The sequence below is a fragment of the Eurypyga helias genome, unplaced genomic scaffold (assembly GCF_000690775.1).
Source record: "Eurypyga helias isolate BGI_N326 unplaced genomic scaffold, ASM69077v1 scaffold3722, whole genome shotgun sequence".
Taxonomy (NCBI): Eukaryota; Metazoa; Chordata; class Aves; order Eurypygiformes; family Eurypygidae; genus Eurypyga; species Eurypyga helias.
The window spans coordinates 1-12655 of NW_010235155.1; the positions used below are offsets into that span (position 1 = coordinate 1).

At 39.7% G+C, this 12655-nt stretch overlaps 1 protein-coding gene across 1 annotated transcript; it reads left to right on the forward strand.

The window, feature by feature from the left end:
• Window positions 1-359: 359 nt before the first annotated feature.
• LOC104505889 (tissue factor pathway inhibitor 2-like) lies at window positions 360-4378 on the forward strand (the record flags this gene model as incomplete). Its single annotated transcript, XM_010146643.1, has 3 exons — window positions 360-539; window positions 1814-1987; window positions 4278-4378. Coding segments are annotated over 3 exons (455 nt in total), but the record flags the coding sequence as incomplete, so codon positions are not given.
• Between the last annotated feature and the right edge of the window lie 8277 nt (window positions 4379-12655).

A 12655-nucleotide genomic window follows, 5' to 3' on the forward strand; every position in this document is an offset into this window, starting at 1 on the left:
CTGTGGGAGCACCGGGGAGGCAGCGCTGCTTGCGGGACGCTCTGTACCCACCCCGTCTGTCCCTCCTGCTCGCTGCAACGCGCTTGCTGATGTCAATTTTACGCAGAGAAACTGGAGCGAGTTGTCGCAGAAGCGACATGCAGAACGTTAACTATTAACATTTTAAATGTAATTTAAAATTGTAACTCGTTGCTAATTGATGCATCAGATTCCTCCTGTAGAAATTATCCCACTTTATTAAAGAGTGCAGGTAGTGGGACGAGCTGGGACTTGCCTGGGACCAGCTTTGTCTACGCGTTGTTCAGTACTGGGAGAACAAAGGGTTGATTTTACAGAGGATGAAATTATTTTTGTTTCAGAAGTGCCTAAATTATGCCGGATGGAGGCTGATGGAGGACCTTGCAGGAGTCATCTAAAACGATACGCCTTTAATTTGAGCTCGATGAGGTGTGAGGAGTTCATCTATGGTGGCTGCTATGGAAACGGCAACAACTTCAGAGATCTGCAGTCTTGTGTGGACCACTGTCTGCCAGAGAAAAGTAATGGTTGTTCCAAATTTTTAATAAAATAGATGGTTTGAAAGAGATATGAAGATGATCTTTTTGTTGATGTTTTCATCTGAATACCCGTACAGTGGTATTTTTGAAGACTTCTGTGAAGTGGATGTTTATGTTGCCTGCAGACTTTTATGTGTCGCTTGTCTCAGCTGTCTGTTACTGAAAGAGAAAAATGCTGTCTTAGTTTAATATTGTGACCTTAAATCTGCCCACAGCTACACCCAACTGATCTCTTGACACTAGAGAGCTGTACATGTGTAATCTGAAGGGAAATAAGGATGGAGATCTGTGTTGAGGATGATGTATAAGACGTGGCAGTCACGTTCACGGCAGTGGTGTCCTGTTACAAAGCAGCAGTACCTTTCTAAGATTCAGGCCTGAGAGATGGTATTAGGTGGCTTGGGTTTTTCGCACTCGTCAACTGCTGAAAGTTTTTTGCCTGACATGGCTCTTCGCTTTGTCTTCATATGAACTTTGAAGAGGAGAGGTAGTAATTATAAGCAGGTGACTATAGCTAAGTGTTGTCATAAACACCAGGTTAATATCCAGTGTAAGATAGGATCTTTGAAGAAGAGAAATCTACCAGAATGTGTAAAAGCTGTCAGTGCCTAAGTTTTATTAGTGCTTGATGAGACAGTTATTTTTGACTGATGGAAGATCGTCAGCGTTTTCTTAGGTGAATGCTGAACTATTTTAATTTCTCTGTTGCATATCCAGTAAACTGGTAAAAGGTCTCCAGCAGGAAAAGTAAAATTTTGTTGAGGCAAAATGAAACATGATTCTTGTGAGGAAAGTGGTGGGGGTTGTACTTTTTGCTGCAAGTGGGCAAGAATTGCTGACAAAATCATAGGAAGGATAAACACAATAGTGTCTTTTTCCTCTATGGAGGTAGTTCTGCTGGAATTATTGTTATATTCCCATATGGAATAAGACTTCTGGCCAGACTATGTAAGTATCTCAGTTGTTTCCCCCACAAATGGGGAAAGCTGATGAATTTCACTTGTGGGATAGTAATCCTATTTTCTGGGACTGTCTGTTGCTTTCTCAAATTATAACACGCAGGAATAACACATAGTAAATCTCTGAAGTAATTGGTAACAGTCATGTCGGTTCAATGGGAACAAGAGCTGTTTAGCCACAAAATTTATGACAGGGTAAATTTTAAGAAGCCAGGCATAGAGATTATATTTATGTACTTTGTCTTTCTCTCTCTGATTTTTTTTTTTCCCCCTTACCTTCTTTTTTTTTTTTTCAAGCTGGTCCCTTGCTATGCTATAGCCCAAAGGATGAAGGATTGTGTTCCTCTTCTGTGCCTCGCTATTACTACGACAGCAAGAGTAAGTCATGTAAGGAGTTCAAATATACCGGCTGCGGTGGAAATGCCAATAACTTTGTCACAGAAACAGACTGCTACAATGTCTGCAGAAAAGGTAAGTTTTTTTTGCATTTTGTCAGTCACAAGCAGAAAAAGCAATCCAAATACCAGTACCAGGTGTTCACACTGTTCTTTTAGTCACCTTGTCTTGCCACAAGTTTAAGCAGTTTGCATTTTGGACTCAGTGTTTTCAAAGGCAGGGACCACTGACATGCAACACTAAATCCTACTGACAAGAACAGTGTGATGCGAGGTGGTTACATCATCTGTAGAGTCTGGCACACAAAAAGACTAATTAACTTACTAGAGTCCACAAGGAATCAGTCTTTAGGCTGTTCAGTACTAACATGAACACTAAGGTATCAATTTCTTCTAGATATTTTTAAATAGGATTAAAGTGAGTTGTGAAATCAATTTACTTTCTTCCTTTGCATTTTCCGCAGTTACTATCCTCCCTTGATTCCCTGCTGCCTGTTCCCATTTCCCATTACTAAAGATTTCTGTCTCATCAGTTGTGCTGAGTCAACTGTTTCTGTGCCTTTGTGGGGAAGGGTTGGGAGTCATAATGGTTTTATTCAAGTAAGCTACTGGCTGTGCTTGTAAGTCAACACACTTGTGCTTTTACCTGCAGACCTGTATTCATACCAGCTATTACGAGTTTTAATACTCTAGTTTAATTAATCTGATAAGTAAATCAACGAGAGAGAGAAAAGTCTAATTATATGTTGAGCCCCAGATCACTCAGGAAGCAGACACAGCACAATATTTAAAAAATTGATACAAATGGGGAATAAAAAAAAAAAGGTTCTATCTAGCATGTACATTGACTTTGGGGAAAAAAAAAAGCCAAAAAGCAGCAGTTTTAAACATGAGATATGCACAAGGCCTAGAACTTCAGGATTTAAGATGTGTAGTCAGGATGCTTAAGTGAGGAGCTGGTTCTTCCATTTCTGGGCTAGAAACCCAGGGCTGGAGCAAGGATTGTACCCCAAGCACAGTCCTGAGAAGTAAAAATACCGTCTGCCAGTTAGTCATGGCAGTAATATTTCTGTGGGTGACAAGTCTGAGTGTGTCTCTGCCATTTTTGTATTGCGAGGCAGTCTTTAATAGCATGTTAAGTCTATTTGAGATGCTTGTGATTATCTAATTTGCATCTATTACTACCTGGAAAATGGTAGGGCCAGGCTTCAGCCTAAGTGTGCAAAGAGAGAGGAGGAAGCAAACTGCCTCCATGATCTGCCCCTGCCCACACTCAGCCAGAGCCACCTGGGGTTTTCCATTCCTCACTCTTTCTGTGGAAGAAAGAAGTAAGGAAATGCCATCTGTCTCGTAACTAGAGCACCAGATATCTAAAGGATTGGTTATAAACTTTTTCACTAACTCGTGGATTTCACAATTCAGTAAAGCTTGGTGCAACCAAAGCCCATAGTTAAGGGCATAATTAGTGCTAATTAATGTTGTGCTTTGCATATTCATTTCTATAGCTTGGGAGTGTACAGCAACATTAAGCAAATCTTCAAGGCAACTTAAGCCACTCCTTCTCTCCTGCTCCCATAATTCCCTCCCCAGCATGTTTCCTGCTACCTTTTGTAGTTTCAACTTGAATTCAGTTGACCTTCCCTGTGCAAATATCTAACTGCTGTCTGAACTGATCTGTAGCTTTTGGAGTGAAAAGATTTCTGATTCATTTCATTCAAGAAGTTTATCTTGGAGCAGAAAATAAATATGTTGGTGTGACAGCAAAAGGATTTGGAACTGGCCACGGGGGCTCTGCAAACAGGTAGCATAAAACCAAAAAGATTTTCAGTCAGGTTTGCAAAGTGCTCCTTTCATTCACATGTCTCATGCAGCCTTCCTAAGCATTTCTGGAGATAATCCTGGCTCTGGCCACTCTGCACCTTCAGTGTGAAGTGCAGAAACTCAGTTCTGTGCAGAAACCCAGGTCATTTTACCTTTTCTGTCACAAACACTGGTTATATTTTAGTCTTTGCCCTAGTGTTGTTCAGAGAAATGTAGTAGTAAGTTTGGGTGTTGTTTTTTTCAGATGAAGCAGCATGTTTACGTCCATTCTGCTGTCACTGCAGGACAGCTAGAAAAGACTTTGATGTTTGCCCAGGAAAAGAGCAGCAAAGTAGGACTCCAGTGCCAAAGTTGGACACACTGGAGACCTTACAATGTGTGAGAATAGGGAGTCCAGAACACATTTTACAGTTCCTGACATGTTTGTTATTATTGGATCAACAGCTTAAACTGCATAACATGAAAAAGACCCAACCCAAACAATAAAGAGTAGTACCAGTTTTGTCATACTGTTTCCCTAACTGCTTCCTTTGTTTTCATAGCAGGGACTCAGAAACCAAGAATCAATAAGCCAACGAATGTATTCCGCAGAAAAATGATGAGAAAACTGATTAAAAAACCTCAGACATATAACCCGAAGTCTTAAAGCTCATGTGCACTTGAATGTTGGTTGGAAACACCTTCTTTCAATTCCACTTTCTTTTTTTTTTTTTTGTAAGATATTTTCCACACAGTTTTATACACCGACACAGTTCTGTCTTTCAGAACTGCTTTTTATTTCTAACTTACTTTTTATAAATAACTGCATTTAATAGAAGAAGAATGAACCTAAGTTTGGTTCTTCTGCTCTGTTGTCTTTGCAGTAATACTTTGGCAAAGCCAATTATTTAGATTTCCATGTTTTTATGGGGGAATGTTACTACTGCCTTGGAAGAATATTTCAGCTGTTACAAATCAATTAAAATTTGATAAATCCATTGTCTCTTAGTATAACTAAGGAGAGTACAAAGCTAAATCTCTACCATGGATTCGTTTTGCGTCTTCTGCTTGCTAAAGAAAAGGAACTTTTCAGAAGTGTGTTCAGAGGTTTATTACCCTGCCATTTTACATAGGTAGGCACTATAATTTAAGTAGACTGTCCTTTACAGTTATGTTCATAGTCAAGGCTTTCAGAAGCTTTCATAACTGTAAAGAAGTATAAACTTAAATTTGGCTTGTCCCAGAAGAGAAAATTGGGAAAAGGTATACTTTAATAAACACTCTGACAAAGGCAATGAATAAGCTACTTGAGTATTAAAATGAAAATGCAGCGATTACTTTTCATGACACTTGAAATTTCTTCCAAGTTACGCTCCAAATCCTTGTATGGCATAAATGGGCATATTTTTATTGATTTTAATGGAGCTACACTGATTACATCTGCTGAGGATCTTGATATTTGTGTTTATGCGGTGGCCGTTAAAGCAGAAAAGCAGAAGCTTCTGCAAATCTCGTGTAATCCCTCTTTGGAGACACTATTGTGTTTCTTATGGTAGATTATGCCTATGATGATATATTGTACCTTCTTTTATGTTTTGTTTTGAGCCATGTCTGTATTTCAATTAATTTCACCTACAATATTTTCTAAATATGAATTCATAACTAATGTTAATAAAATTTTTTTTGGGAAAAAAAAAGGACACCATGTTCTGTCATATGCTTCTCTTCATTATCCTGAATTAGTTGTATACACCACTATGTGTAATGGAACCTATTATTTACTAATTATGACTCTAGCAGAGTTCAGCTGTCTCTTAAATCACTTCCTTACGCTGAAGTCTTTATTTGTTGAAAGCCTGTAAATTGCACTGATGTCACTCATCCCCAGCAGTTTTTATGGCTCAGCTGGCTCTCCCTAAAGAGCTGCTCTCAAAGGGAGGCTTAGTTAAGCTGACTGTGTGCTGCTGGGTCTCCTGTTTGATGCTGCACTGTCTACAAAGCTTTTGTGAGGATAGAAGGCTATGTGCTTGAAATGACATTGGCTTTCAATTAGAAAGTTTCAGGTGTATGTTTTATCCCTGGTTCAGAGAGGGAACATGATGGGAAAACTACTCAAGGTTTGCTTTTCTTACTGATTTTCCTCTCATCACTGGATTTTCAATTAAAGCAGTTGGCTATGCTTGCCATAATCTTTCTACCAGTCCATTTCTGGTTCTTGATTTCAAAAAACCTTCTTATTACAATTGATTTATCACTTAGTGCCAACAAATGAGCAAACTCTGTGACAGAAAATTACAGGTAACTAGTGATACAGTTCTGAGTGTTTGCCCCATAACAAACCTCTTCTTCAGTAACCAGCCTTCAAATAGAAACAAGGCCAGCCATACCTTCCTGCGGGATACAGGGCATGCCACCCATGGATGCTACCCATGACCCTTCCCTTGCAGCCCAGAGTGTCCCTCAGAATACTTTTTCATACCTTGCATTAACATTTGGGGGACCTCGCCTGCATTGTTGCAGGTTTCTTAAGAAACTGGGCTCATTTGGGAAGTCAAAGTTCAATTTAAACACTGTTTTCAATTGTGGAGGATGGCCATCTTTTAACAGCATCACTGTGGAATGTATTCTCTGGTAACATGTTTGAGAAACAAACTATTGCTCCTTATGTCTTTTGGTCTTTTGTCTTTTATAGAAGTATTTTGGGGTGGGATAAAAAAGTGGACCTGGAATTTACAAGGAGCCCAAAATGTGAGAGCTCATCTCACTTGACTTTCTGATCTCAGAACTGGGTGCCTGGTCACACATCAAAACATATCCCAGGCAATGTTATACCCAGATAATGTCCTGGAAAGGATCCAGGAGCTTCTGCTCATGCCCCCTCAGGGGCTCAGTGAGAGCTTCCCTGATGGACCGAGCTCCATCCCTGACGCTGCAATGGCCACTGCAGACCTTTGTAATGAGTCTGCTCCACACGTTCTTTCTTTTCTTGCATAAAAGCATAATTCAAAGTCCTATGGTTTCCTGCTAGAGTATTCAGTGAAATATCAGATGCTTGCACTTGAATCCCTTACCTACCTGATATCAAACAGGAATTTAACCTAAACCATCCAGGGTTTCCTGGTGAGCAGGCTGTAGAGTATTCTGGAAGACTGGGGTGGGGAAGAGAAGGAGGTAAGCCATGGAATTTTCTTTCAGTCCCTTAGTGAAGCTATTTCACTATGCAGACATGGTGCCTTCTTTCTAGGTAGATGCCTTAATATCTCTCTCTTTTTTTTTTTTTTTTTAGCTACAAAGAATTTCAGCTGCCACTGTGATGCTTTGCTTCATGTTCTTTACTCAACATCCTTCCAGGCTCCTGTGGCTTTGACTAATCTAAATAATTCTCTATCATCTATAGCATTTAATGTGACTCATGACTTACTTCCTTTTTCTGTTTGCTGATGAAACAACACTGGCCCAAGGATGGGTCAACTCTTAGCATTTTGCCATGCTGAAAATTAATGCAGCCCATACCATCCTGCAAATTAACTTTTATAATAGCAGCCTGTGTCCAGCAGCTGGTATCGTGTGTCACTGTGCAAATTTCTACTGCAGAGGAGGGAAGCAGTGATTATAATCAGTTGGGTTCATCTTGTCTTGCACAGGCAAACTGTCACTGAAACTCATGATGAGTGACTTGCATGGGACAGTCATACTTGCCGCTGAGCAGTGGTTGCTGAAATAAGCAGATTTGACTAAAGTCCATTGCAAATAACATCACTGCTCTTTAACTTTCCATTGCAACCTATAATTCCAGTTCTTTTCTTACTGGTATCTTGTGAAGAACCGTGTCAAAGACTATAAATGAAAATCTGTGATGATTCTTCATCCGAAGTCTGTGGCATTACTCAGGGAATTTGTAAAGCGTTTCAGGAGTTGGAGAGTGAATTAATCTTTATATTTCAGTGGTATTTTAAGTATCAAAAAGAGAAAAGAAAAAAAAAATCCATGTGTAAACACGTACTCTTTTAGATTGATAATCTAAATGATGGCAAGCAAATTTTCACCACATCTTTTTTAACAGTGACTGGTCCTAATAAAAGACTTGCTCAAAATTCCATACTTCAGAAGCAAAACTGGTGAGTTCGGCTTGTATCCCCAGAGTCAGATTTCTGACTGCCAGAACTGTCCCTGGTTCTGGATCCAGGCAGTGACAAGTAATCTGTTCTAATGGATAAATGCAGCCCAGCTATGGTTATGTAAATCTGGAAGAACCGCACTGCGGATGTGCCAGAATTTTTATGTATTTACATCAGTATTATTGAAAGCAAAATCTGCCTCATTATCTTTCTAGAAAGCCTTTTATTATTATGCATAACTATCACTGGTGATAATTAGTGCAGAGATACTTGCTTCTGTTGACATATGCCTAATTTTTCAGTGTATGGTGGTCTTGTACAGTAATGCCTATCAGCTGGTAAATTACTTAATTGCTGAGGAGAAAGGGTGTTAATCATAGCATACGAAGCCTAATGAACAACGATATTAAAAAAAAATCACTGTAAACAAGATGCATAAAAGCATGGTGTTTGAGGTATTAGCAACTGATGTGATCACGAGCTGTGATTTCCAAATAAATGCCAGAGGAATGAGCATTCCCAGCTAAGGTCTGAACTATTCATAGAAGAGAGAGTTCAGACAAGTTAAAGACTAATTTATTAAATGTAAACTGTTTTATCTATCACGTGGGAATGAAACAAGGCCCTTTAATGAAGGTTCCCTTTCTACTGGCAGCACTGACCGTAATTTCAGATTAATAGGGACAAAATGGATGGTCCTCCAAGCTGGTTAGGTGCCCAGTTGCTTTTGTGTGAAGGGTTTTAAATGCAGTTTGAACTCACAAGTACACCACATTGTCTCACTGATGGGCCAAACTTCAAGCTGGTGAGCATACAGTAATGTTAAGCCTTATTTTTTCTCAAGCTAGATCCTCATTAAAGGCCTTAATATATTAACTACATGTTAAATTCTTTCATATATCTGCCAGCTGAATTACAATGTTTTTGCTCAGTGACCTTTCTTGGAGGCTTACTGCTCACTAAGCAAATGTGCAGCATCTTCTTTTTAAGGGAATAATGCATGATTAAAAGTTATAAAGCTTAGTATGAAATGCAGTAATAAAACTCATGGTAACTAATAAATGCATACGAACACTAGTCTCTATGGGATATTCTTCTCTATGTGTGGGAAGCAAGATAAAAGAGAATAGATTATACTAATAAAAGTTATTTAAAGAGTCAAGAGAGTAAAGGGTGAAAAATATACCTCATTATCAAACAAGGAAAAAGCTTTCCATCATCATAGCAGTGTTCAGCAACAAGAAATCTTGAGTTTCACTGATGTTAAAAAGGAATACTCTATAAAAATCCCCCCATTAGCAAGATTTTTTTTTCCCTTTTTTTTCCTCTAAAAGTGGGAGGGAAGTCTGCTGAGAAAAATAGGGATGACAAATGGTATTTACTACTCTCTCATGGCTCCAGGCTGCTGCACTGGAGCACAAGGAACCTGTACAGTTCCTGCTGTGCCAGCCAGAGGGACTCTACCATGATTCCCACAAGACCTGGAGCAAGTCCAAAGGCTTCCATAACCTCCTTTAAGTGCGGAAACATGATCTTGCACAGAGCAGCGTTCTGCAGCAGTGTGTCTGTCTGTTTTACCTGAGCTCTTTGTTGTCCATTTTCACCAGTGCGTGCATGCCAATATACAAAGGCTGAGCAAAAAAATTTCTGACCTTTATTTCAGTGCCCACACAGTTACTGGATATATGATGTGAGTGATTGTGTGGTCTGGTGGGGCAAAAGATTCCTTTCAGGTGGAAAAGGAAACACTAGCTCATTTCTTTACTCTAGTATGTTTCCAAATAGGATCAGAACCCAAGTTGCTATGAAGCCTATTATATAAAACCACTGGAAAATACCTGTTTCACTATTAAAGGCATTTCCTTGTTTGAGTTTTTATCAAGGATTGTTCCTTCCAACATTTCAAGACTCTCTTCTTTTAAAATCTAAAGCAATACTTAGATAAATAGCGATTGATTTATATCAAAGGAGGAAGTTTTAAATCTTAGTTTGATTTAAAGTCATCAGATAGCTTGGATATTCTTCCTTTTGATATATTTTACATATACATATATTTTACATTAGTAGATACCTATTCAAAGTGTCACTTTTGTACTGGCAATTAAACTGGGTTCCTTAACTGATCTCATATTAGCAATTTCACATCCTTCTAGTGTGAATTAATCTAAGCTATGATAAATCTGTACAGTATACATTGCAATAAATGTTAATTCTCATAGAACTATTTAAATCTACAAACACCTGAGAAAAGTAAATGTGTTGCTGATGTAAAACTAATTTTTTTTTTTCAATTTTGTATTTTCTTTTTAAAACAGAGACTGAAAAAAAATTACACACTGTACTCTGCAGTCATGCTGATAGAAAGCTGCTCTTGATCTCCAGATATACAATAAAGAAGCTCATTCTGAACTTATTGCAATGGAGCTGACAGAGAATCATCCAATTCTTTATTACCTTGTTTTTGAACAGACACCTGTAGTTAATATTTCTGTCCCCAACAGACAAAATTATGCCTTTGAACGTGATAGCGAGCACTCAGTAGCATATAAGATTGAGGTTTTCTTCTTTAAAAACCTCATTTTATTTTATTTTTTCTCAGTTTATCGTTTTCTCATTTCAGCCTGGAAGGTGTTGAGAAGGAGGCAGCTGAGTCTAGGCTGCAGAGGGTCGTGCTCCAGACCTCAGAGCCACAAAACACCCTCAAAAGATTTATTGCTGAAAACCTTGGCCCCATGAAGAGACCCCTGAGACACAGCTCAGGCGGCTTGGTGGGGAGGAAAGAGGTAGGACATATCTGAAGCACTTAAGAAAGGTAAAGCAGGGGAAAATAAAGTGGCCACAGCTCTTGCAAGCATCCTCCTTGTCACGGGAGACATTTTTTGCAAGTTGTGCAGCGATATTCATTCCCTGGCTAGGGAATCCTATGCTGGAAGGAGGAGGGGAATAGTCCCCTCTGACTCACTGCACTTTGTGCTCATGAACAGCCTCTGCCCACACCGTGTTTGTGCAACAGCCAGAAAACGCTGGACCTGACCATTCTCTTGGTGTTTGTTAGCTGGGGCTGGACCAGGTGACCTCCAAGCTCTTTTTAGCCCAGATTTTCCTATGACTATGAGTGACTTTCTTAAGTGAAGAATAATGTAATGCAGTGCTCGAAATGCAAATAAGTTTTCTGAGGGCATTACACAAAAACTAAGCACATCCTCCCAGGCACCCAAGGCACTTCCCGTTGCCATTACCTGGGAAGTCCCTATTCCCACTGCAAGTCCCAGCCTGCTCTGGGAGTTTTGCTTTGATTCAGGGAGGGTGTCTGTCCCACTGCTGTGCAGAGCTATGGCAGCTCAGTGCTGGGGACATGGGCTGAGCATTACAGAGCAAGAGGAGCAGGGCATGGGAGGGACACAGCGCTCGGTTGGAATGTAGAGGGAGAGCAGGAGTGAGCAGGGTGGCTGCCACCATGTGACCTGGCTTGCCAGGGGGCTGAGGCTAGTGACAGAGACCTCCTTCCCTGTCCATTCCAGCAAATCTATCTCACTGCCTTTCCTGTACACTACGCTCCATGGTCAAAGCAGCATATTTTGTTTTAAGAAAAATATTGATTTACATCCTTTGATCACTAGATGATAAACTTTCTGGCCACATGGTCATATTACAGCACTATCATACACCAGCTAATGTACAAAAAGCAAGAGAAATAAAAAATTCAGTTACGTGGCCTCTCAGATGGGAGCATACAGTATTAATAGAGCTTTGAAATGCCTCACTGTGCTCAGCAAAAGCCTAAAAGTAGTATTTTTCCCCTTCAGACATCCAAAAATATAAAACAATGAGTATTTTGTTTTCTAGCTGATGCAATAAATCTCGGCAACACTGGAGTGAAGGCTCCATAAAGCACACCAAAGCATGACTTCAAGATTTTTGCAACTGCTGAATGACCGTGACAGCTCTTCCTCTATTTTATTACATTCAAACTAAGTAGATGTGGAGAGAAATTGTGGTACGTTACTACATACCTAGCAGTGGTATGCAATATTGGTAGCATTCATTCACCATCATCAAACCTATTCCTATTCTCTTACAGACACTTGTTTGGTCATGGTCCGAAACATGATTAGAACTCAACATTTCTGTGTGTTTTGTCTACTAAATTTCCATTTAAGAGCCAGTTAATTTTCAATAAAAATGGTTATTTTCCATAAACAACAGGTATGGAAGCTCTGCCTTGTCTCAGATACTGGAAATAGGTCTGTACAAGGTCCCCTTTGCTAGTAAGGCAGATTTTGCAGCTTGTACTTTGGTCTCTGTCATTTCCTCAGTTTTACTAATGGAGGAGAAGCAAAAGGAGGTTGTTGGAGAAGGAACTGCACATTTGTATCTGCACAGCGAGTGTTTGTGCAGCTGAAGGTGTAAACAGAAGGGATCAGAAAACAAAGACCACATTTACAAAGGTGTTTGATTTGTCAGTTTTTACTGTCTAGCTGCCTAACTCCTATGGACAGAGTGGGAATTTCCCATGCACTTTTACAAAGTGTCTAGGACACCTTATCTCTGTCCTTGGACATTTATCTCTATCTTTATTTATTGAGGTAAATATCTTCGCAAATCTGGCTCCACCACTCATTTTCAAAATGACTGAACACCAGATGGTTCATACAAATTGTCCTGCTTAGAACTGCACAATTTGGCATTGCCTAACATTAAGACTTTTTCCCTTCTTGTGTACCAAGTGCCAGGATCCCACCAGGCAGTTCTCTGTGGGCTAGGTGACCAAGAAAATGTTGCACAGAATCTGGCCCATTAGGTGGGCAGCTGTTTAGAACAGGAAA